Source organism: Emys orbicularis, chromosome 4, assembly GCF_028017835.1.
Source record: "Emys orbicularis isolate rEmyOrb1 chromosome 4, rEmyOrb1.hap1, whole genome shotgun sequence".
Classification (NCBI taxonomy): Eukaryota; Metazoa; Chordata; order Testudines; family Emydidae; genus Emys; species Emys orbicularis.
This window is the reverse complement of record NC_088686.1, coordinates 75,992,725-76,013,720: the sequence shown is the minus strand read 5'-3', so window position 1 is coordinate 76,013,720 and position 20,996 is coordinate 75,992,725. Positions and strand designations below refer to the sequence as shown.

Genomic DNA, 20,996 nt, shown 5'->3' with positions numbered 1-20,996 from the left:
CCCTCCAGATGGAGGAGTAAAATTGTGGGGAAGGGAGAAGAAACGCTGTGTTTAAACAGACGCATCCCTTTCCCCCTCCTCACCACCTAGTACAAGCTGGGGGAAATGTACTGCCTCCTTCTTCCATCTCTCCCTAAAATTACTCCCCTGGCTGGGGAGGGTGGACATGACATCCCGATAGCCGTTAGGGACCAGCAGTGTGCTTGGCGGTCCCCTGTCACAGAACGAGCTGCCCCTGCCCCACGGGGCTCCCAGGCTCAGGCACAGAGAAGATGGCTGTGTTTGAATGACCCTCACTCTGTTGTTGCCAGCATGAGGAGGCGCCAGTTCAGGCAGCACGTGCTGGCTGACTATCGCCATATGGATTTAGCTCCACTCATGATTAAGTCGGACTGCTGGGAGAACAGGGTGAGCAGAGGGAGTTCGGAGGAACTTAATTTCTCTCCTCAGTGACTGATGTGGTCTGGAGCTCAGCAGTTTCAGCTCTTTGCCTTCGTCATCTGTGTTCAGGGCCGCAGGTGTCTCCAGTGTGTCTTCTGTGACCGTGAGCTAGGTGGGGCATCTGTTTTCCATTAGGCCTGTGGCAGAGAAATGGTTTGCCATGGGGGGTGGGGAACAGCGTGGATTCACGGCATTTCTTTTTCTGATTATTCGTCATAATTGTGACACTTTCCAGGGTACCCAGGGCTGTGAGGCACCTCGCTGTCACCTGCCCTTAGGGTGAGGAAGTCTTGTCTGTGCCTGCTGTGTGTCAGCTCCCTGACTCCATCAGCCTCCAGCAACACAAACACTCCCCTCCAAGCCTCCGCAGACCTTATTTTCTCTCTGCAGGTTAGCAATAGGCACCCTAACCTCCCTGTCCTCCAAGCATCCCCTTTAGAGTCCAGCCCCTGCTCCACTGGACACTCACAGAATTACCAGGCCTGCTGTCCCAAAGCTGACTACACAGCTCTGCTAAACACACAGCACTTACACATATTCCCAGTGAAAACAAGAATACATTTATTATCAAAGAACAGAGAGTCAGGTGACAGTAAGAATATTGGAAACAAATGGTTATGTATAATACAAAATCACAATATCTTTCTAGACACTAAACGTAACGAACAAGTTACCCTCCTGTCTAAAGAAGCTCATCTCACCCACAGTTCTCTCCAGCGTTTTCAACCAAGCCTGGTTGAGATTCCTTTCTCATGATGCAAACATGCTGTCTGTTTAGGGTGAAGGATGCCTGGGTGTTCTCTTTGCCCCCCCAAATGTACCAGAACAAACCTTTGACGTGCACCTCACGATAGGGTTTCCGCCTCCCCTCCCCACATGGGTTTCTCCTGGGGGTTGCTCAGTCAGGTACCCTGTGTCTGGGCTCTCATCTCCCTGGCCTCTCCCAGAGCTGAGTGCTCGTGCTTCTGAATCTCTCCAGTGTCTGGGCTGAGATGTTCCATGGGGCTTCTGCAGTATCCTCTTGGCGCTAAAGAGATTGCAAAGGAGGATTCCATTCCGTATGGGCCAGAGAAGAGGCCAGGCCACTGTGGGTCCCAGCCAAGGAGTGTGCTAACAGGATCATGTCCGTACTTTTCTCTGCGTTCTCTTTGAACCTGGCCCTTGTGTTTCCGTTTAGCCCATAGTCGTCCGGCATCACTGGGTGCACCGGAGACGCCAGGAAGGGAAGTGCCGGCAGTGCGGAAAGGTGAGAAGGGCTGAAGAAAAGCCGAGGTTAGGCAGGGAAGGGGAAGGTGGTAGGTGTGGGGAACATAGAGAGGAACCACTTGGAGCAGGATGTGCACAAGCCCTGCTGGGAGGGGGCAGCCCCCTCGCAGGCAGTGATGCTACCATTTCCTATGTTGCCGCCTACTGGCAGCACAGACAGCACTCCCTCAATCCCCACGTCCATCCAGTCAGAAGATTTCCACACAAACTGATCTCCCAATCTGTTCTGGAGGGACCCCCCCAGGCACCTTTGGCTGGGTCCTTGCCCTCGGGTCCGGAGATACTTGTCCCAAACATGTTGAATTCCCTCATGCCAGGGCTGTGGGTAGGGAACTGTCCAACTGAGATCTGAGCTGCATTGGCTGCAGAAGGACTCTTGTGGCTAACATCTGCCGTAGCTGGGGAGCTGCTGTTCCTCTTCCTGTGCGCCCCTCGCTGCACTGCGGAGAGTTGTCAGGAGCCTCACGACCCGCCTCCTTCCCTCTTCAGGGTTTCCAGCAGAAGTTTGCCTTTCACAGCAAGGAGATTGTAGCCATCAGCTGTTCCTGGTGTAAGCAAGCGGTGAGTGCAGCCCTACCCTGAGTTAATGGCCTAATGACTTCTGATGTCCAGGTGCGTTCTAGTGCAAGCTGGAAGCTCCCCACAGCTGCTGCTCCTGCCCCATACCCTGCAGCACCTCTTACTGAGAGAGGCTGGGATTGGAGTAGCTGGGAGCGCCTCTCACAGCCAGGGTTCCCGCCCTTTTCCTGCAATGCCTCCTGTTGGGAGCCTTCACATTGTTAGGCTCCTGCTGCATTTCCTACAGCGCTCCCTGCTGGAGGCAGAGGTGCTGTGAGTGTTCAGAGCTGGGCTTCCCAGGCCAGGCTTCAGCAATCGAGTGCTGCGTTCTCTCTCCCTCGCAGTATCACAGTAAGGTGTCGTGCTTCATGCTGCAATGCATTGAGGAGCCGTGCTCGCTGGGGGCTCATGCTGCTGTCATCGTCCCGCCGACCTGGATTCTGCGGGTCCGGCGCCCCCAGGTGAGTCACTCCCTCAGGCTTCGCTCTTGTTTAATCAGCAGCTCCTGCTCGACTGGCAGCTGCTGACATGTTTTTTCTCCTTTGCTAGAATACACTGAAATCCAGTAAGAAAAAGAAGAGGACGTCGTTCAAGCGGAAATCCAGCAAAAAGGGGGCGGAGGTCAGAGAATGAGGCCTGTGTTGACTGGGAATTGGCGGGGGCAGGGGGGAATGGGAGTTGGAGAAGGAAGATTGCTGGTCACAGGGTATGGTCTGAGACATGGAGCGGAGAAAAATGAGGTGGAGGGAAGGTGCTGGGATATGAGGATCATTTGCAATTGTAAGATATCTCAAAGGGGTGTTTAAAAAGAGAACAGAAAGGCTGGCATGTGGATCCCACTCTCACTGGAGTGCTAGGGCCCTGGGGGGTGGATCCTGCTGCTGCCCTGGGGGCTGGGAGGGTGGATCCCGGTGCTAGGGCCCTGGGGGGTGGATCCTGCTGCTGCCCTGGGGGCTGGGAGGGTGGATCCCGGTGCTAGGGCCCTGGGGGGTGGATCCTGCTGCTGCCCTGGGGGCTGGGAGGGTGGATCCCGGTGCTAGGGCCCTGGGGGGTGGATCCTGCTGCTGCCCTGGGGGCTGGGAGGGTGGATCCCGGTGCTAGGGCCCTGGGGGGTGGATCCTGCTGCTGCCCTGGGGGCTGGGAGGGTGGATCCCGGTGCTAGGGCCCTGGGGGGTGGATCCTGCTGCTGCCCTGGGGGCTGGGAGGGTGGATCCCGGTGCTAGGGCCCTGGGGGGTGGATCCTGCTGCTGCCCTGGGGGCTGGGAGGGTGGATCCCGGTGCTAGGGCCCTGGGGGGTGGATCCTGCTGCTGCCCTGGGGGCTGGGAGGGTGGATCCCGGTGCTAGGGCTCTGGGGGGTGGATCCTGCTGCTGCCCTGGGGGCTGGGAGGGTGGATCCCGGTGCTAGGGCTCTGGGGGGTGGATCCTGCTGCTGCCCTGGGGGCTGGGAGGGTGGATCCCGGTGCTAGGGCCCTGGGGGGTGGATCCTGCTGCTGCCCTGGGGGCTGGGAGGGTGGATCCTGGTGCTAGGGCTCTGGGGGTGGCTGGAATGTTCAGTAGTTTGTCTCCAACTTCAGACCTTAGTGACTTTAAATTTCAGTTGCAGGCAAGAGCTTGTGTTTCCCCATGTTTATTGATGGTGTTGTGGTGTCTCTTGCAGGAGGGGCGATGGAAACCCTTTGTCATCAAGCCTACGCCAGCCCCACTCATGAAGCCCCTGCTGGTGTTTGTGAACCCCAAGAGTGGTGGGAATCAGGTAGGGACATTTTCTGACATGTTCCTGGATAGCCAGCTCCATGGAGGCCTTGCATCCCAACTGCTGAGAATCCAGCATGTTCGGTGATGTCTCAGCTGCAAATACAGAAGCAGCTTACTCCCTGGCATCTCCTCTTGAGGCCAGGCCTTGCCTGACTACCCAGGACTGCAGATTCCCATCACCTCTGTCTAAGACTCTGCTTCCTCCCTGCCCCCCACCATCCCATTGGGATTGTCTGTATACTGTTTCCTGAAGTCTTTCATCCTTTTAGGGAGCCAAGATCATCCAGTCCTTCATGTGGTATCTCAACCCACGACAAGTCTTTGACCTCAACCAGGGCGGCCCCAAAGAGGCGTGAGTACTGACTCAGGGAGCCCCGTCCCCTTCTCCCACTGTCTCCTCCAATAGGAGCTTTGGCCCCTTCTGTTCCAGCTGGCAGCTAGTGAGGGACTGACGCTCTAGGAAAGGCCCTTGGGAAGAGCTGTGTGGCTGGACACCCAGTGCAAGTTCAAAGCCTGGGAAGTGTCTCTGGGGACTGATCCCATTTCACTTCCCAGTCGGTCCTGGCTCCCTTGTGTTTCCAGGAGGAAGGATGGCCAAATGGTTAAGGCACAGGGCTGGGAGCCAGACTCCTGGGTTCTATTCCCAGCTCTGTCACTAGCCTGTTCTGTGACCTGGGGCCAATCCCATTCCCTCTCTACACCTGCGTTTCTCCATCTGTACAATGGGGATAATAATCCTGGCTTCCTTTTCCAGGGGCCTGTGAAGATAAATTCATTACAATGTGTCAAATGCCATGAGGCTCTAGGGTGAAGAGAGGGGTCCAGGATTGTGACTCCTCTAATGGACCGCCTGAGAGAGGAACCCATTGCAAACACTGGCTGGTGCATTCCCAGCTTCGAGCCTCTCCGTGATTCTCCTGCCTTTCCCTGATCCCCTCCGCTTTCTGCTTCCCTGCAGGCTGGAGATGTATCGGAAAGTGCACAACCTGCGGATCCTGGCGTGTGGGGGGGATGGCACGGTGAGTGACCCTGACCTCTAAGTTGTCAAGGGACGTGGCTGGTGCCTTGATCCAAACCCCTTGCCCTTCCAGGAGAGGTGGCGGCTTCCTTGATCTAATCCAGAGGTGGGCAAAATGGGTCCCCCAAGTTCTATAATATGGCTCACAGCCCCCTGTGACTACAGGTCCCAGCATGCCATGTTCCATCTTCATCTCAGAAGCTAGCTTTGTGGGCTACGTCTCCATACTAGAGATGAGGGTGGCTGCAATGGTCTCCTTTTGACGCCATTTAGGTGCAGCCCTGGAGCTCCTGACGAGTTGCTGGCACAGCCCTCAGCTGGGCAAAGTTTGGGAGCCAGAGTGAGTTCAGGCTTCCCCCATCTATGCTGTCTGCAGCACTCCTGGAAGATTAACTCTCACACTCCCATGTAGGTTAGGTATAGAAAGGGGCTGATCAGCCGTCGGGGCAAATAGCAGTGGGGATTCTCAGCCCTATGGGTCCTGGCAGAATCCACTGTACAGGGGCATTGACACATACTAGGGCACCAACAGGCTGTGAACTGCATGAGATGCCACCTCTGGCGAGCCTCACTCACTTGCCATTTGGGGTGGGGCAGGCATTTCCCCAGAACATTGGGTAGAAAGATAGGGTTTGTCCCCTCTGTCTGGAGCATTGACGGTTATTGACTGAGCATCTCCTGTAACGGCTGGAGAGTGGGGCGGGGGGCAGTCTCCATATCTTCCTCGTCTCTGGCTCTTGGTAACACTCTCTACCCCCTCAAGCTGATCGCCCCATAGGGCTCTGAAGTAACCAGCTGCCTGTTTGGTGTTTGGCCAGGTGGGGTGGATCCTCTCCATCCTGGACCAGTTACGTCTGAATCCCCCTCCTCCTGTAGCCATCCTCCCTCTGGGGACAGGGAATGACCTGGCCAGGACTCTGAACTGGGGCGGCGTAAGTGACTCAGGGGCAGGGGGCGGAGAGGGGTACTTGCCCTGGGCGGGGGGGCTCATAGGGCCCTGGTACTACTGGCTCCCGAGCTTGGGCACAGGTGGTTGGAGGGGAGGAGGGGTCTGAGCTGTGATGGCAGGACAGAGGTTTGGTGGGTGGGAGAAGCGGAGCGAAGCCCCCGGGGTCAGGGTTGTGTGCGTGGGGGGGGGAGCTGAGCTCTTTTCTCTGGCGTTGGGAGCTTTCCCACTTGCACTCCATGCACTGCCATCTTGGAGCTGGGCACAGTGTGCCCAAGAGTTCCCAGCAGAGGAGGTGAGTGCAGTGAGGGGCGGGTGTGGCTGGATGTGGTAAGGGCTACGTGCTGGAGGTGTGGCATGTGGCATAGATGCCACAGGGCTGGGACTGGCCTGTGGCTGGCACATGGGGATCCCTGTGGTGTATGCATCACCCAGAGGCCTGGTTTCTTCCCAGATCACCTTTGCCCCCACCAATGACATCAGCTGTAAATAGGAATCCACCCCCTTGGGAGAAGTAACTAATTGTGCCACCTGGCAAGCCGCTGTGGTGGGCTGGGAGTCACTGTGGAAAACACCCACAGAGACGGAGCCTTTTAGGCTGCAGGTTACACAGTGACAAATCCCGGCCCTATGTACCCTGTGTTCTCCCCACTCTTTGCTCTGGGGCACCTGGCCCTGCACACCCGCTCTCCGGTTAGGGGAGCCAAGTTGGGTGGCTCACTGAGCTCCGCCTTGGCCCTTAGGGTTACACGGACGAGCCCTTGTCAAAGATCCTCTCTCACGTGGAGGAGGGAAACATTGTGCAGCTCGACCGCTGGAATCTCCAGGTGGAGCCAAACTCCGAGGTGAACCCTGAGGAAAAAGACGAGACAGCCACAGACAAGGTGAGAGACACACAGAGCTCCTCCACCATGGGCCAGCATTCTCCATCTATCCCCAGCTCAGGCAGCACTCGACTCCCCAGGGAGTATTTTCCCCCCCGTTTCCACTTTCTCTCCTCGTGGCTCAGAGGCCCCTCCCTGCCTCCCGTCTGGGAGAACCTGCCCCAGGGGCTAGTGGCAACCAGAGCTGGCCCAAAGGTGCAGGTCTGCAAGAGACTTGGAGGACTCGCTGCAAGCAGAAGACCATTTCTTTGGCGCAGAGACCCTGAGAACAGCAAGTGTCTCAGGGAGCAGAGATCGTCTGGCTGCTTGGTGAGCCAGCAGTGACCCTGTAAGAAGGGGGACTGAGCAGCTGGAATGGGGTTTGGTGGAGAGGAGACGTCCCTGCTTCTCTGGAAAACCCTCTCTGGGGATCCTGAAGGTTCCTGGGGAAACAGGCCCCAACCCCTGGTGCATTTGGCACAGAGAAAGCATCCGCTGACTGCAGTTGCCAACCCCGTTCCACCCTAGGTGCTGATCTGGGCTGGACACTGCATCCCCGTTGCCTGTGTGGATGCTGAGCCTGGGCTGAGGGCTGAGCATGGATGTGCTCAGGGCAGCAGAAAGGGCTATTCCATCCCCCTCAGCATATCCCTCATTCAGGCCAATAGCCGCCTCTGTCTCAATTACTCCCTCTGCTGGCAGTGGCCCCTGTACATGGCTAGTGAAGTGTGGTCTCTCCCTTGCTGTAACCCTACATTCCTAGCCCCATGTCTGGTCACCATGGTTCCCAGCCTTGGCCTCCTCTTTTTCCCTTTTCAGCTTCCCCTCGATGTCTTCAATAACTATTTCAGCCTCGGCTTTGATGCTCGCGTGACACTTGAGTTCCACGAATCTCGAGGTAGGTGGGGGCTGGAGTAGGGCTGGCTGGTGCTCTCTGCGCAGAGCTGGGCTGCAGAGTGGGAGAATCTTGGGGTTTAGAGGGGGGGTGAACAGGGGAAGCAGGTTTGTAATCTGGGGGTGCCCCCAGCTTGGTCAATTGAAATGCCTTTGTGGTAGGGAGATGGCAAAGAGAGAACCAACTGGGGAGAGGGTGGGGGGAACTGACCAGGAAGAGGGTGGGAACAACCAGATAGGGGAGAGGAAGCTGCAGAGAGTGCGTGAATGAAGGGGAGGGGGAGGAAGAAACCAAGGCGTGTGGGAGAGGCAGCTGGCGAGTCTTGGGGGAGGCTGGTTAGTGAGCCTGGGAGAGTGAGGCTGGGGCGACAGGCAGCTGAGTTGCTCCTGGCAGTGAGTGAATGACACTAACGTCTGTCTTCTTTTTTTTTCTTATCTTTCCCTAGAGGCCAATCCAGAGAAATTTAACAGCCGGTTTCGGAATAAAATGTTCTATGCTGGGGTGAGTGTGTGGGACTCCTTGGAGAGGAGCGGTGTCTGTCTAAGCTCCAGCTACTCTTAGAGATTTCGAAAGCTGCTTTCCCTGGGTAGCTACTAACGGGGTGTCTGAACTATAAGGACTCAGCTCTTTTAATCTCCCCATCAGTATGTCCCTCCAGCCCCATGATAATTGTTTTAGCTCTTCTCTGAACTCCTCCCACTGGCCTTCTTGTACTGAGGGGCCCAGGCCCAAAAACAGTGTCACGGACAGGACCCCCCTAGACCTGTATTAGAGGGTGATTATCTGCTTCCTGCCCTGGGATGAGGTCTCTGCATCTGCAGTCCCCAGGTTGCATTAGCCTTTGTCCAACCCTATCGCAGTGCAGCCCCCTGGCTAATTTGTTCTTCCCCTTGCGTCTTGGCTGCTTCTGCTTCCCAGAGCTGTCCATCCCATTGAGGATCTGGGTTTGGGGGATTAGCTGTGTTACCCTAGACTGCATGTCATATTGTTTCATGCCCTCTCATAACTGCCTCGCACTGAGGAGGCTGGTGTCTTGCTCCTGTATTGGGCCCAATAACTTTTGTTTGGCCATATTTTCTCACAGCCAGAGAATGAACTTGCATTCCGTGCACCCAGTACTGCGTCCCACCTGGAGAAGGAGGTGCCCTAGCCCTAGATCACAGCTGCTCCTGGAGGCCCGGCCTGGACATGGGGGGGTTGCGAGTTAGGACTGAAGTCCATTGTCAGAGCTGGGTTATCATGGGGGTGCGTCAGGTCAGGAGTGAGGAGCATCTGCAGCACTGTATCAGGAGGGGGAAATCTGCCGAAGGTGCAGTGAGGCCTGGAAGAGGATTTGCCCAGTCTCAGGAGTCTCGGGGGCTTGAATTGAGACTCAGTAGAGCATGAAGGGTCCATGCGATCCAGCTGCTGCTCAAGGACGCGGTCTCCAGGCACTAACCTTGTCCCTTGTGTTGGCAGACGGCGTTTTCCGACTTTCTCACGGGCAGCTCCAAAGACTTAGCGAAGCACGTCAAAGTGGTGGTGAGTGTCTGGAGAGGAGGGGCTGGGATCGTTCCCTGGGAGCGGTGGGGATTGGTGAATCCAGGGCATCATTCCTTTGGGGTAACAGTAACTGGTACCGCAGCGGCTGAGGCAGCTGTTGCACTATGAGGGACATTCCTTGGGTGTTGTAGGGCGACAGCTCCCACGCAGAAGGCAATGAGGAGTTTATTCCCCCCAGAGTACTAGGGCTGGGCTGGGCCCTTTTCCTGCAGACACCCTAGGTGTCTGACTGTCCGTCCGTCTGTCTGTTTTCAGTGCGACGAGACAGACCTGACCCCCAAGATCCAGGACCTGAAGCCCCAGTGCCTTGTCTTTCTGAACATTCCAAGGTGAGTGGCTCCTGCACCCCTGGATGCTGAGCTGCTCCCTGCCCGGTGTTTGAGGAGCCCTCCTGTTGGTCCCAGGTGGTACTCTGCTCCCGTTGTCTCTCTGCAGGTACTGCGCGGGCACCATGCCCTGGGGTAACCCTGGGGAGCACCATGACTTCGAGCCCCAGCGCCATGACGATGGCTGCATTGAGGTCATCGGCTTCACCATGACATCCCTGGTAAATCAGCTCAGCCACTGCAGCAGGCAGGGGAGCTGCAGGTTCTGGCCCCGTTGCCCTGCACGCTGCCTGACCCACAGCTCCCGACCCTGCGACCTTGACTTGAAATCCAGCTGTGCCTGAGGGCTCCAGGCGGCACCCATCCTCTAAGCCTGTGGGACCTTCCAGTCTGCAGCCAGAATGGCTCAGTGTAGTCAGGAGCAGGACCCTGGAGGTGCACCCCCAGGTATAGCTTTGCGGGACCTCTGCCAGGAACAGCAGAGCCTTGTGTGCAGGACAGCAGAGCAGGCTTCTCTAGAACGCTCCCCAGCCTGCACCCTGTGCCTGGGTGGCTACTGGTAGGAGAGAATTCAAACACCATAAGCCTTGTTTGCTGGGGTCTTTGTGTGCCTCTGCATCCTCTCACCTGCCTCCCCACCCAGGGCCTCTCCAGAGCTGAGACACCTGTGAGGACTCCAGCGTGTGCTGGTCTTTGTGGATTCCTTCTACCTGGGGACTGAGCTGAGCCCCTCCAAGCTCAGTTTGCTTGTGACTCCACTTGGTGTTGGATGCTGCTGCTCGAAGGTATGGCCGTGAGCCTTTTCGCCACAGGCAGCCCCACTGTAACCCTGGTTCTGTTTGCAGGCTGCCTTGCAGGTGGGTGGACATGGAGAGCGGCTGCACCAGTGCCGGGAGGTAATGCTCACCACATCCAAGGCCATTCCTATGCAGGTGGACGGGGAGCCATGCAAGCTGGCAGCCTCCTGTATTCACATTTCCCTGCGCAACCAGGCCAATATGGTGCAGAAGACCAAGCGACGCAACTCCATGCCCCTACTCAATGAGTACGTTCACCTGGCGCAGGGCAACCCTGGGGGCCCCAAACCCAGCAACTTGTCCAATTTGGATCGGTTCCTCGCCTCCACAGCAGCAGGGCATGGGGTGGTACCAATCCAAGAGGGCATAATTCAACCATTTATTCTGGGTGGCCTCTCCCGGCTCTTCACACTTCACAGTTGCCTCCAAGAGGCATGAGCAGGGAACCTTCCAAAGGATCTCTGGGCAACACTGGAAGGAGAGTGAGAGGAGGCTTGCGTTATGGGAGCCATCCGCTGCAGAAAATGAAGCCTTAACTGTTGTCACCTGCTGCTGGGACTGGGTTAGCAAGGAGTTCTGCCACACTGCCTGCAGCACCACTTCCTGGGGGAGTCAAGTACTGGAGTGGCTGGGCACGTCACCCCATGTCCCTAGCCTGCCACACCAGTGCTCCTCCCATTCTGCTTACAGCACCACTTGCTGGGAGAGATAAGTACTGGTTAGCTGGGAGCTCCCTAAGACAGTGCTCTTGCCTAGCTTCCTCAGTTGCCTCTTGCTGGAGGAGGCTGGGCTACTGTAGCTATGAGCTTCTGCCTACATCTGTAGGGCCTCCTTTCTAACCCCTGCCCTTTTCCTCCTGCCTGCGTGCAGCCAGCAACCAGTGCCCGAGCGGCTGCGAATCCGGGTGAACCGAATCAGCATGCATGACTATGAGGCACTTCACTACGACAAGGAGAAGCTCAAGGAAGCCTGTGAGTGACCAGCCCGGGTGCCTGGGGGCTTTGGGAGTGTGCTCTCCCAGGGGGTGATGGGTGAGGCCTCCTTGAGCACTTTGGGCCACAGGGCCATTGGGGCAGCTCTGGGCAGCCGCAGCTCTGCTGTAATGAAGCCATGGTCTGCGGATGGAGTATTGCATGCTTGAGCTGTAGTCTCTGTGGGTGGCTGTGGTCAGCCCTGTTTTATACAAAGTGGCGATGCCCTGTTGTTCTCACCATGTCTCTGGTGCTGTCCTCCGCTGGGCAGTGGCCCTGCTGTCTCAGGGGCTCAGTGACTGGGGGGAGGACTGGCAGCAGGCCGCTCCCTAAGATGTCTGTGCTTTGCTTTCAGCTGTGCCCCTGGGGATCATTGTGGTTCCGGGAGATAGTGACCTGGAGGTCTGTCGGACCCACATCGAGAGGCTGCAGGAGGTGAGGCACTGCAGGGGGCGTGGGAGATGGTGGGAACTGATCGTTGAGGGGAGGGAGGCTCTGGAGAGGTCTCTCCTGACCCCCGGTTATTGTAGCCTCGCACAGTTGGCGTTCTGAGCATCCAGCATTGGCCTTTGATGGAGACCGGATCCCAGGCTACAGGGATCATTGATCTGTAGAGTCTGACAGCTCCCGTGTATCGGCCTCACTATTTCCCTTTTCGCCATCCTGCTCACCCTGCCCTCTAGTCCTCTCCAGGGTGTTGGGCAAGGAGAGGCCGCTAGGCAGGTGGAAAGAGAAGGCTTTTGTCCTGCACTGAAGTATGTTCCACAAGATCTTAGTCCTTCCCCCAAACCTGGGTACACTGCAGTCAGTCTCCCCTGTGTCAGGTGCCCCTTTCTCTCCCCTCTTGCACTATTGTGAGCTCCTTCTCAGACCTCACCTCTGGGGGGCAGAGAGTTCTGCCTCTCCCCAGTGCCTGTGGATTTATGCTTTTCCCCTGTCCAGCTCTCCTCTCTCACGCACCGACGGGGAAGCTCTGGAGGGTGTGTCTGATGACACTGCACTAGCCCAGTACCCAGGTTTCTTCCTTCCCTACCTCCTGGAAGGGATTTTGCCTCGCCTGGAAGAGCCCTGCACAGCCTGAAAATGGGCTCCTTGTGGCCTAGGAAGTGCTGCAGGATCCCTGTCTGGTTTGAATCAGTGCTCCTCTCTCTGTGGTCAATCTACCATGTTTAATTGCAGAGCACATTAGGCAGGCTGGCATGAAGGGACCTGCCTATCCCTCTCTCTCTTGTCTCTGCATTTCTGATGGACCCTTCCCTGCAGTGACGGAGTCAGGTGTCCAGGAGGGGGGACACTCGCAGGCAGGTGGCTGGGCAACCATGATGATGGGTTTGGTGAGGGCCTAGCATCTCAGCCCTTACCCAGTCCCATCCCTCTCATAAAGTCATGGGACGGAACTATGGCCACAACATGGGGAAGTTCCTGCAGCTGGAAGGGGTGGGGGTTCTAGAGAGTGGCCTGGCCTGTCTCCTGGCTGATGCTTTAGATGACATGTCTGAGCACACAGAAGCTGGGCGGCTTGGGACACGTAGCTATTGGTTTCAGCTGCTGCCTTTCTCCCCTATTTCTCATTCCATCTGAAGCACGTCATCACTAAACTCTGGACCCAGTTGCATGCTGCAGGGCAGTGGGGGCTCAGTACTGGGAATGCATAGGCCTGGTGGCTACATGCGGTGGCAGGGGCTGGCTCCTCATACAGGAGGGGGCACAGAACAGGCTCTGAGAGACAGAAGGGGGGCAGCTGAATGAATGTGGTAACCCACCCCCTTCCCTCTTTGCAGGATTTTCTTCCATGCCCTTCTTCTTTACAGTGCCTGCTCCTTCAGGTGTGTATCACCCACCTCCCTCCCCTCCCAGGGGGTCTCTGTCATGTACCTGGTGCCAGTCTTGTAGGCTTGTTTGGACACCTCCCCAGTGAGTTTGGCGGATTTGTCTCCAGCTGCACCCCATGCCATGCCTGTGTTCCCCACCCCTTGTGTCATGCCCCCATGTGCCCCACTGTCTCCGTGCCACGCCTGGGTGCAAACTGCTTCTGTCAAAGGGCCATAAAAATGAGCCTGTCTGAATGCCCAGTGCAGGAATGACCCCAGGAAAGGTTGCGGGGAACAACGAGGAGCTGGGAAACGTCACTCTCTTCTCTTTGTGCAGGAAGGGGATGGAGCCAAATTAAAGACACTTTCATCCCAGAAGCTGTCTCCCAAGTGGTGTTTCTTAGACTGTGAGTATCCTCTCCATGCAGTACAGTAGCACTGGTCTGCCCTGGGAGGTGGGGTCGTGCTCTGATCCGCTCTAGGGATGTAGCAAAAGTCCCAAACCAATAATGCCCTCTGGGAATGCTTGTTCCCTGGGACACGCTGACCGGCTCACCCCATGGCACCATTTCCATCAGCCTGGTGCTATCTGCATGTGGCTCCCCAGCAGTCAGGCAGTTGCCCCATTACCTTTTTCTCAGTTTGCTTAGGTGCCTGAGTGCAGCAGCTCTGAGCTGAGGGAATATGCCTCCCTGCCCCCAGAGCAGCAGCTGTGCCCAGTGCGCTGGTCATGTGAATCCAGCAAAGACTGCCAGGTGTGGAGTGTTTGCTAACAGTACACCTGGCCTCAAGACCTTACTTCTGGCCTGTGCATGGAGCAGGCTCTCCAGGATTGGGCTGAGGTGCTGTGCCTGTGTCTGACGGACAGGGGGCTCCCTCGGGCTGGGAACGCATCCTCAAGGAGGCACTGCAGAATCTTCTGTACCCGTCGGGAATGGTCTGTGGGGGCAGCCACTGGCTACATTCTGTGCCTGGCTGACACAGACTGGCCTCTTCGTGCAAACAGCCTTCTCCTCCCCAGTACTCGGGGTGCTACCCATCAGAAGGGCCCATTATTTTCCCTCTGTATGGGGGAGAGGACTACCAGTGGCACTCCAGCCCAATGACTTCCAAGGGGAGTTTCCTAACTACAAATAGTACTGTGGTCTTTAATAGAGCAAGTGAGTACTCCTAGCCCTGTACTAAGTGTTCAGAGTGTGGGAGGTTGGGGGAGAAGTGAATTAGGAGCCCTGCTCCTGAAAAATAACTCCAGTGCGATAATGACAAGTCAGTGTGGACCAGAGGGGAAGCGGGCCGGGGAGAGGGAAGGTGCAAACTGAGAGCTGGTCCCAGATTCTCCCAGCAGGAGGCACTGCAGTGAATAGTGTCAGAGCTTTGGTCAGGAGGGAGCTGCTGCAGTGGCAGCCTTCTCCAGCAGGAGGTGCTCTACAGAGCAGCATAGCTGCTGCAGTGGGAGATGCGTTTGTCCATCTCATTCAATTACAGGCTGTACATTGGTGCTTGTGGAGAAGGAGGAGGAGAGTGCCTGCTGAGCCTGTGACCCAGCCGACTGTGTTTGCAGGAGCCCCCGAGTGCTGGGGCAAAGCAGTGGGGACTTGTTTACAAACACGACTTTGTTCCACCTCCTTTCTCAGCCCCTTCTCCCCTTTCTGCCCCCGCCCGAGGTCGACGCTTTGTTCCCAAAGCTCCAGGCTGCACATTCACTTTTACTAGCATATTTTTGGTGTCTCTGTTTTTGGTTTGAGCGATTCCCTGGGAATCCCCCACAGCCTGGGACAATAGGGGCTTTTGTGCCCTCGTAATGGTGCTAGAGCGAGTTCCCAAACACACAGGGAGAAGCTCACGCAGGGGCACCAAGCAGGGCACTGCACTGATCTTCAGAGCCAGCAGGCCTGCACCAGGCACTCACTGGGCACCAGCCATACCACCTGAGGAGCCTGACTGCAGATAGACAAGCTGGGCTTCAAGGGGGAGACCAGCATTTGACCCCACCCCAGGGGAGACACTGGAGGGACCAGGGGAATGAAAAGGCCAGAGCCTTGTCCCAGATGCTGTGAGGATAGGTTGCTCTTTCCTATCCAATTTCTGGAGTTTCTGCTCCTCTCCCTGTTTCCCTTGTGTTCATTTCCCTCTGGCTGTGCCTCCCTCCAGGCTCCCCACCAAATCTCTGATTTCAGGAGCACACCTTGGCCCCATCACTGCCATGTCATCCAGGAGGGGTGTGTGTGCCAGGAGCAGTCCCAGCAGGGGTGCAGGCGTTGCCCCCTGAATTTGGCTGGTGGTGGGGAGCCAAGCCAAGTTAGGTTCATTCCAGTGAGAGGGGTGCTGTCCCTTGTCTCCTGGGAGTGTGGGGTCCCACCTGGCGGGGGTGGGGCGGACACCCCACTGCATGCACCGCTCACATGATCCCTGCTCCCAGATACTGCTGCTGTGGATTATTTCCTCCTTTCGCTGGTTTCCCAGCAGCAAGTTCGGCGCTGAGGAAAATGTGCCAGGAAAGAGGTTGGAGCTGCATTCAAGGGCGACGCTCATTAAAGTGGCTGAATTACAGACCTTCGTTAGCAGCTCCGTGGCTGTAAATCTCTTGCAGGGACAGGATAAACGGGGCTCTTTCACTCCTCTAATCTGCTCTGGCTTGTGTCATGGACACCCCTCCCCCCCATTCTTGTTCTGTTCCTAGAGAGAATTCCCCAGTCCCTTTAGGGCCCAGCCATAGCAACCCCAGTCTGGGCAGCAGTCCTCAGCCCTGTGGGGGGCACAGAGCCCATGGAGAAAATGCCCATAAAGCACTGGAGCCCACTAACCCTGGTCTGTCCTGGCCCTCTCCACCACATCGAAACAAGGCTCAGGAGCCCCCGTTCCCTCCCCAGCCCCTTCGCCTCGCTGGAATTTTTATTGTGATTTTCATAGTTACCGGCTGCATCCCAGAGTTGCAAAGTGCTTCCCAAACACACACCCCCAGTCCGCTCTGCTCCTCTCGCCCCAGTATATCAATGTGGGGCTTTTCTGTCCCTCGAGCTGCTGCTCAGCAGAGACAGCAACAAGCATCCCAGGACAGAGGGACAGACTATGGACCCGCTTGGGTACAATTCTTAGCCCCACTGGGAGAGTGGATGTTGGCTGCTGGTTTTAAACTGCTGCCATCCCGGGGGACAGGGACCAATGTCCAGCCCATGCCCCATTGGGGAAGTGTGCTCTGCCAAGGCCAGGGATAATACAGAAGGCCTGGAGCCTTGGTGCTGGTTTGTGATGAGTCCTAGTCAATAATGTAAACATGTAGTGCAGTGGCTCTCAAACTTTTGTACTGGTGACCCCTTTCACGCAGCAAGCCTCGGAGTGCGACACACACACCCCTTATAAATTAAAAACAACTTTTTATATATTTAACACCGTTATAAATGCTGGAGGCAAAGCGGGGTTTGGGGTGCAGGCTGACAGCTGGAGACCCTCCATGTAATAACCTCGTGACCCCCTGAGGGGTCCCGACCCGCAGTTTGAGAACCCCTGGTGTAGTGTCACCAAGTCCCTGAGAGCGGAGAACAGAAAGGCCTGAGCTCTCCATCTGGGCTGCTCCATGTCCCCGCAGTTGTTCTGTCGCAATAAAAGTGACCATGAGGGATTTTAAACCAGAGGAATAATCTCTCCCCTGATGTAAGCAATGGGCTGTCATCTCCGCAGCCTGCTCAGGCAAGGCTCTGCTCTGTACAATGTCTGTGTCACAGAGTCAGCACCAAAAATCATGAGACCCAGGAGGCAGGTCAGGGGGCCTGAAAATTCCCAGAAAGCTGGAATTCCAGGCCAGCAGCCTGAAGGTAGCCAAGTATGTCCTGCCTTACCTTGCTGCTTCTCCTGCTCCTAATGGTGATCAGGGCCTAGAACAAGGGCTGGTTGCTCAGTCGGGCTGGAATGTTGCGTGCTGCGATCTGTAGTCTGTGAAGAGAACAGATGTGTCTTTAGGGCACATTGTGGAAGTCGATGGGCCATCCATGGTCAAGAGTTAACTGTTTTCCCTGCTGTTACGGGGGTGCACTCACTCAAGGGGTTGTAAGGTGGCTGAACAGTTTCCTGTTGCCCAGGGGTGGAACGCAGTGGTTATAGACAGTCCCATTGCCTCCTGGTCTCCTGCCAGATTCTGGGGACAGGAATCACACTGTTTTTTTCTCTCTCTCTCTCTCTCTCTCTCTCTCTCTCTCTCGTAGCAACTACAGCTGATCGGTTTTACAGGATAGACCGCGCACAGGTGAGTGCAGCCTCAGGACTGTGGGGATCGAGGCGCTGTTGTGCAGCTACACTTGACCAGCAGCACATGTGTGTTCAGACATGCGGACACATGCATGCACAAGGGCCACTGCTTGTGTGCTTTGTCCCCATGCTGCCCAAGTCCTGTGATTACATTATGGACAAGGGGATACAATTTCCTAGGAAGATTGTAAACCCTGGGAAATAGAGGTGCTCTGCCCTCTGCAGTCAGGCACCCCTGGGATCATCTGGTATTGGATGCTTCAGGTGCCTCACCATCTCCTTCAACCTCTGTCCTAGTGAATTAATGGAAGAAATATTGAGAGGAAAAACTGACGAAAGGTCTGAAGGATAATGCTCCCCGGGAGCAGTGGGCAGTGTTGAGGATTAGTGAGAAGCCTTGCCATGCCAATCTCATTGCCCTGGTTGATAATATCACAAAATTAGAGGATGGGAGGCAGTGCAGTAGCTGGATATAACTGGATGCAAGTAACGTATCTCAGACTGTGGCCCCCATTCTGGGTTCCGCACAGCCCAGGACATGGGGGCAAAGTGGACTTTAGCCACCTCTCCACCACTTGGACTATGAGGCTGCTGGAAGCTAATTCAGCCGCCATCATAAACCAGAGTGATCCCAGGGATTGCTCTAACTTGCACCCTAGATACAGCAGTCCCTAAGGGACTGCCTGGCATCCCAGAATAGCTAGAGCTTAGAGCGTAACCAAACACACCCCATCCCTCACTCAGATACACCCCTACTCCTGGGGACAGCAGAGGATCATGCTGCTGGCCCTACTCACTTGGAAATCCACCTTATACTGGGTTATTCCCAGTAGGGAGATCTGGCTGGGCACTGGGTCCATTATGCTGCTGGAATGATGTAAAGAGGCTGGGACATAGCCCAGACTTAGGATCAGCGTCTCACAGTCTTACTTGAAAAATGAATGCAAGTTGGCTAGGAACACTGAGATGTGGGTTGGAAAGTGCCTGAAGGACCTGAACAAAGAATGGTGATAAATGATAGTGTATTGAGTTGAGGAAGGTGTCCATGAGGACCTGCAGGGCTTGATCTCAGGTGTAAACTTAAGTGTTATTAAATATCTCTGTTCATGATCAAGAAAGAGGGCAAACAGGAGCATGATGCAACCAATGAGTCACACTGAAACGGGAGGAGTGGTAAACCCTAGAGAGGATAGAGAAAATCCAGAGGGACCCAGAGATGTTAGACACATGAGCAGGAAACAACTAAGTGAGACTCAGCCTGGGGAAACATAGATCCTGCAGCTGGGGGGAAAATAACCCGAAACCTTGATCCTCAATGGGAGGAGAATGCCAGGAGCAGGAATGGCTGAGAGAGACTCTGTCAGGAGAGGGGGAAGCAAAAGATTTTACAGTGAGAGGGCTGCAAAACACCAGGGATGTTCTGGGGAGTGGGGGTGCAACGTCCTCAGTCCCAGCATAGGGAGGGGCCAGTCCCTCTATCTACAGCTCTGAGGAGATCCCACCTGGAGTCAGCTCTGGGTCTCCTAAGCCAAGAAGCCTCACGTCAAGATGCAGGGAGATGATCCCTTCCTGTGCGGTTCTAGTGCACCCACACCTGGAGTGTGACATTCAGCTCTGGGCCCCTTGCTGACGGAGGGAGATTGGAAGGCGTTAGAGGAGGGCAACAGGAATGAACAAGGGCTTGTAGGGAGAGATTAAGAGAGTTGAATCCATCCAGGTTGCTAAGGAGCACTTAGTGTGTGCAGACAGTCTGCAAACATCATCCCGGGGTAACTGCTGAGGGTGGAAAGGGATTACATAGTCATAATGAGAGATTTGGGAGGGGATTCGGAGAGGCGATGTTCCAGTGGAATCTCTGCAGACGCCCTGGCAGTGATATGTGTGAGGCTGTGGAAGAGTTCCCCAGGAAAGGGGCGACAACTTAAAAGTAGCCTGGACACAACCTACGCTCTGCTGGAGACACGAGCCCCTGATAGGGTTTTTCCATCTCTCATTGAGACGCCACTCCACACAGTGATCGTTGTTCAGCAGCATCTGACCTGGCTGGGGTCATGGTGATCAGTCTAAGGAGAGTTGTGTGGCAGGCTGGGGCTGCCCTTGCTAAGTTGCCATGGGCACCAGTCCCAACTCCATTCCCATGCCAGCTCCTTTGAGCTGCCATGGGTCATCACCCCACTGAATGCTGCTCTGGTCGCTAGTGGGGGGTGTTTCCCCAGGGTGACTGGCCTGGGGTGCGTGGATCACTTCTCTGAAGGGCTGATCTCTGCCTTCCAGGAGCACCTCAACTACGTGACGGAGATCTCCCAGGATGACCTCTTTGTGCTGGACCCGGAGCTGGTGATCACCCAGACCGTGGGCACCTCGCCCGCCATGCCTGACCTCGTTGACTCGTCCTCCACACCCGCAGGGCACCATTTTGCTTTCCCTTCTTCCTCATCCTCTCCACCCTCCTCACCAGCCCTCAGGTGAGACTGACCACTCTGGTCTGCAGGTGAGAATGGCCTTGTGGGGTGGGGAGAAGGGTCTGAGAGAGGAGTGGAAGAAGGACCAGCCTGAGAGGCCTGGCGCTGGCTTAGCAGCTCTGAATCCTGAGCTCTGAAGTGAAACGCCAGCTCTGTGTGACACGAGTGAGAATTGTGTCTGTAGCTTGTCTCCAAAAGACAGCAGGGCCGGTCTCTATGGAGACCGACAATCTTCCCCTTCCTCCCCCATGCATATTCCACCCTAGGAAATCGTGACTCTCGGGCAGCGGGGCTGCATTGGGGGGGTTGCACCCATGGCTCTAGCTTAGCCGCATCAGCCCAGAGCTGACTGAGACTCCAGAACTCGTTCCCCATTGTTAGCCCCCATGGCAAAGGGAGATGGTTCTCTGGGGGGCCCGAGACACAGAGCTGGGATAGGGGTAGGTGTCACTGACTGAGCTGGGAAGGGAAGAAATTAGAGGTGGAGATGGGCCAGGATGGGGAAAGAAACCAAGTTAGGGAAGGGATGGGTGTCATTGCTAAGGCAAGGTTAATTCCCTCAGTCTTTCAATTTGTAAGCAGGTAGGTAGATAATAGGGTTATAAGGAATAACCTGCATGGATTTGTCAAGAACAAATCTTGCCAAATGAACCTAATTTCCTTCTTTAACAGGGTTATGGGCCTAGTGATTAAGGGGAAGCAATAGCCATGATACAGCTTGATTTTGAGACAGTCCCATATGACATTCTCATAAGCAAACTAGGGAAGTGTGGTCTACATGAAATTACTATAAGGTGGATATACAACTGGTTGAAAAACTGTACTCAAAGAGTAGTTATGAATGGTTCACTGTCAAACTGGGACAGTGTATCTAGTGGGGTCTCACAGGGGTCAGTCCTGGGCCTGGCACTATTCAATATTTTCATTAGTGACTTGGATAACAAAGTGGAAAGTATCCTTATATAATGTGCAGAAGACAGCAAGCTGGGAGGGGCTGGAAGCACTTTGGAGGGCGGGATGAGAATTCAGAACAACCTTGATCAATTAGAGAATTGGTCTGAAATCAATAAAATGAAATTCAATAAAGACAAGTGCAAAGTAC

The 20,996-nt window shown here is 55.6% G+C and overlaps 1 protein-coding gene across 2 annotated transcripts in view; it reads left to right on the top strand.

Moving 5' to 3' along the window:
* Nucleotides 1–20,996, top strand: part of DGKZ (diacylglycerol kinase zeta) — a 96,393-nt gene that overhangs the window by 65,962 nt on the left and 9,435 nt on the right. Inside the window, exons 7-27 of one of the 2 annotated variants that reach the window (XM_065402582.1) lie at nucleotides 1,619–1,687; nucleotides 2,197–2,268; nucleotides 2,610–2,726; nucleotides 2,815–2,886; nucleotides 3,924–4,019; nucleotides 4,291–4,373; nucleotides 4,980–5,040; nucleotides 5,858–5,971; nucleotides 6,729–6,869; nucleotides 7,668–7,746; nucleotides 8,189–8,244; nucleotides 9,202–9,264; nucleotides 9,541–9,614; nucleotides 9,721–9,832; nucleotides 10,457–10,656; nucleotides 11,279–11,379; nucleotides 11,735–11,814; nucleotides 13,161–13,205; nucleotides 13,528–13,597; nucleotides 17,390–17,430; nucleotides 19,707–19,897. In XM_065402582.1, the coding sequence (XP_065258654.1) occupies nucleotides 1,619–1,687; nucleotides 2,197–2,268; nucleotides 2,610–2,726; nucleotides 2,815–2,886; nucleotides 3,924–4,019; nucleotides 4,291–4,373; nucleotides 4,980–5,040; nucleotides 5,858–5,971; nucleotides 6,729–6,869; nucleotides 7,668–7,746; nucleotides 8,189–8,244; nucleotides 9,202–9,264; nucleotides 9,541–9,614; nucleotides 9,721–9,832; nucleotides 10,457–10,656; nucleotides 11,279–11,379; nucleotides 11,735–11,814; nucleotides 13,161–13,205; nucleotides 13,528–13,597; nucleotides 17,390–17,430; nucleotides 19,707–19,897 (1,937 nt within the window). The remainder of the gene's footprint in view (nucleotides 1–1,618; nucleotides 1,688–2,196; nucleotides 2,269–2,609; nucleotides 2,727–2,814; nucleotides 2,887–3,923; nucleotides 4,020–4,290; nucleotides 4,374–4,979; nucleotides 5,041–5,857; nucleotides 5,972–6,728; nucleotides 6,870–7,667; nucleotides 7,747–8,188; nucleotides 8,245–9,201; nucleotides 9,265–9,540; nucleotides 9,615–9,720; nucleotides 9,833–10,456; nucleotides 10,657–11,278; nucleotides 11,380–11,734; nucleotides 11,815–13,160; nucleotides 13,206–13,527; nucleotides 13,598–17,389; nucleotides 17,431–19,706; nucleotides 19,898–20,996) is intronic. The other variant, XM_065402581.1, reaches the window with a different exon arrangement.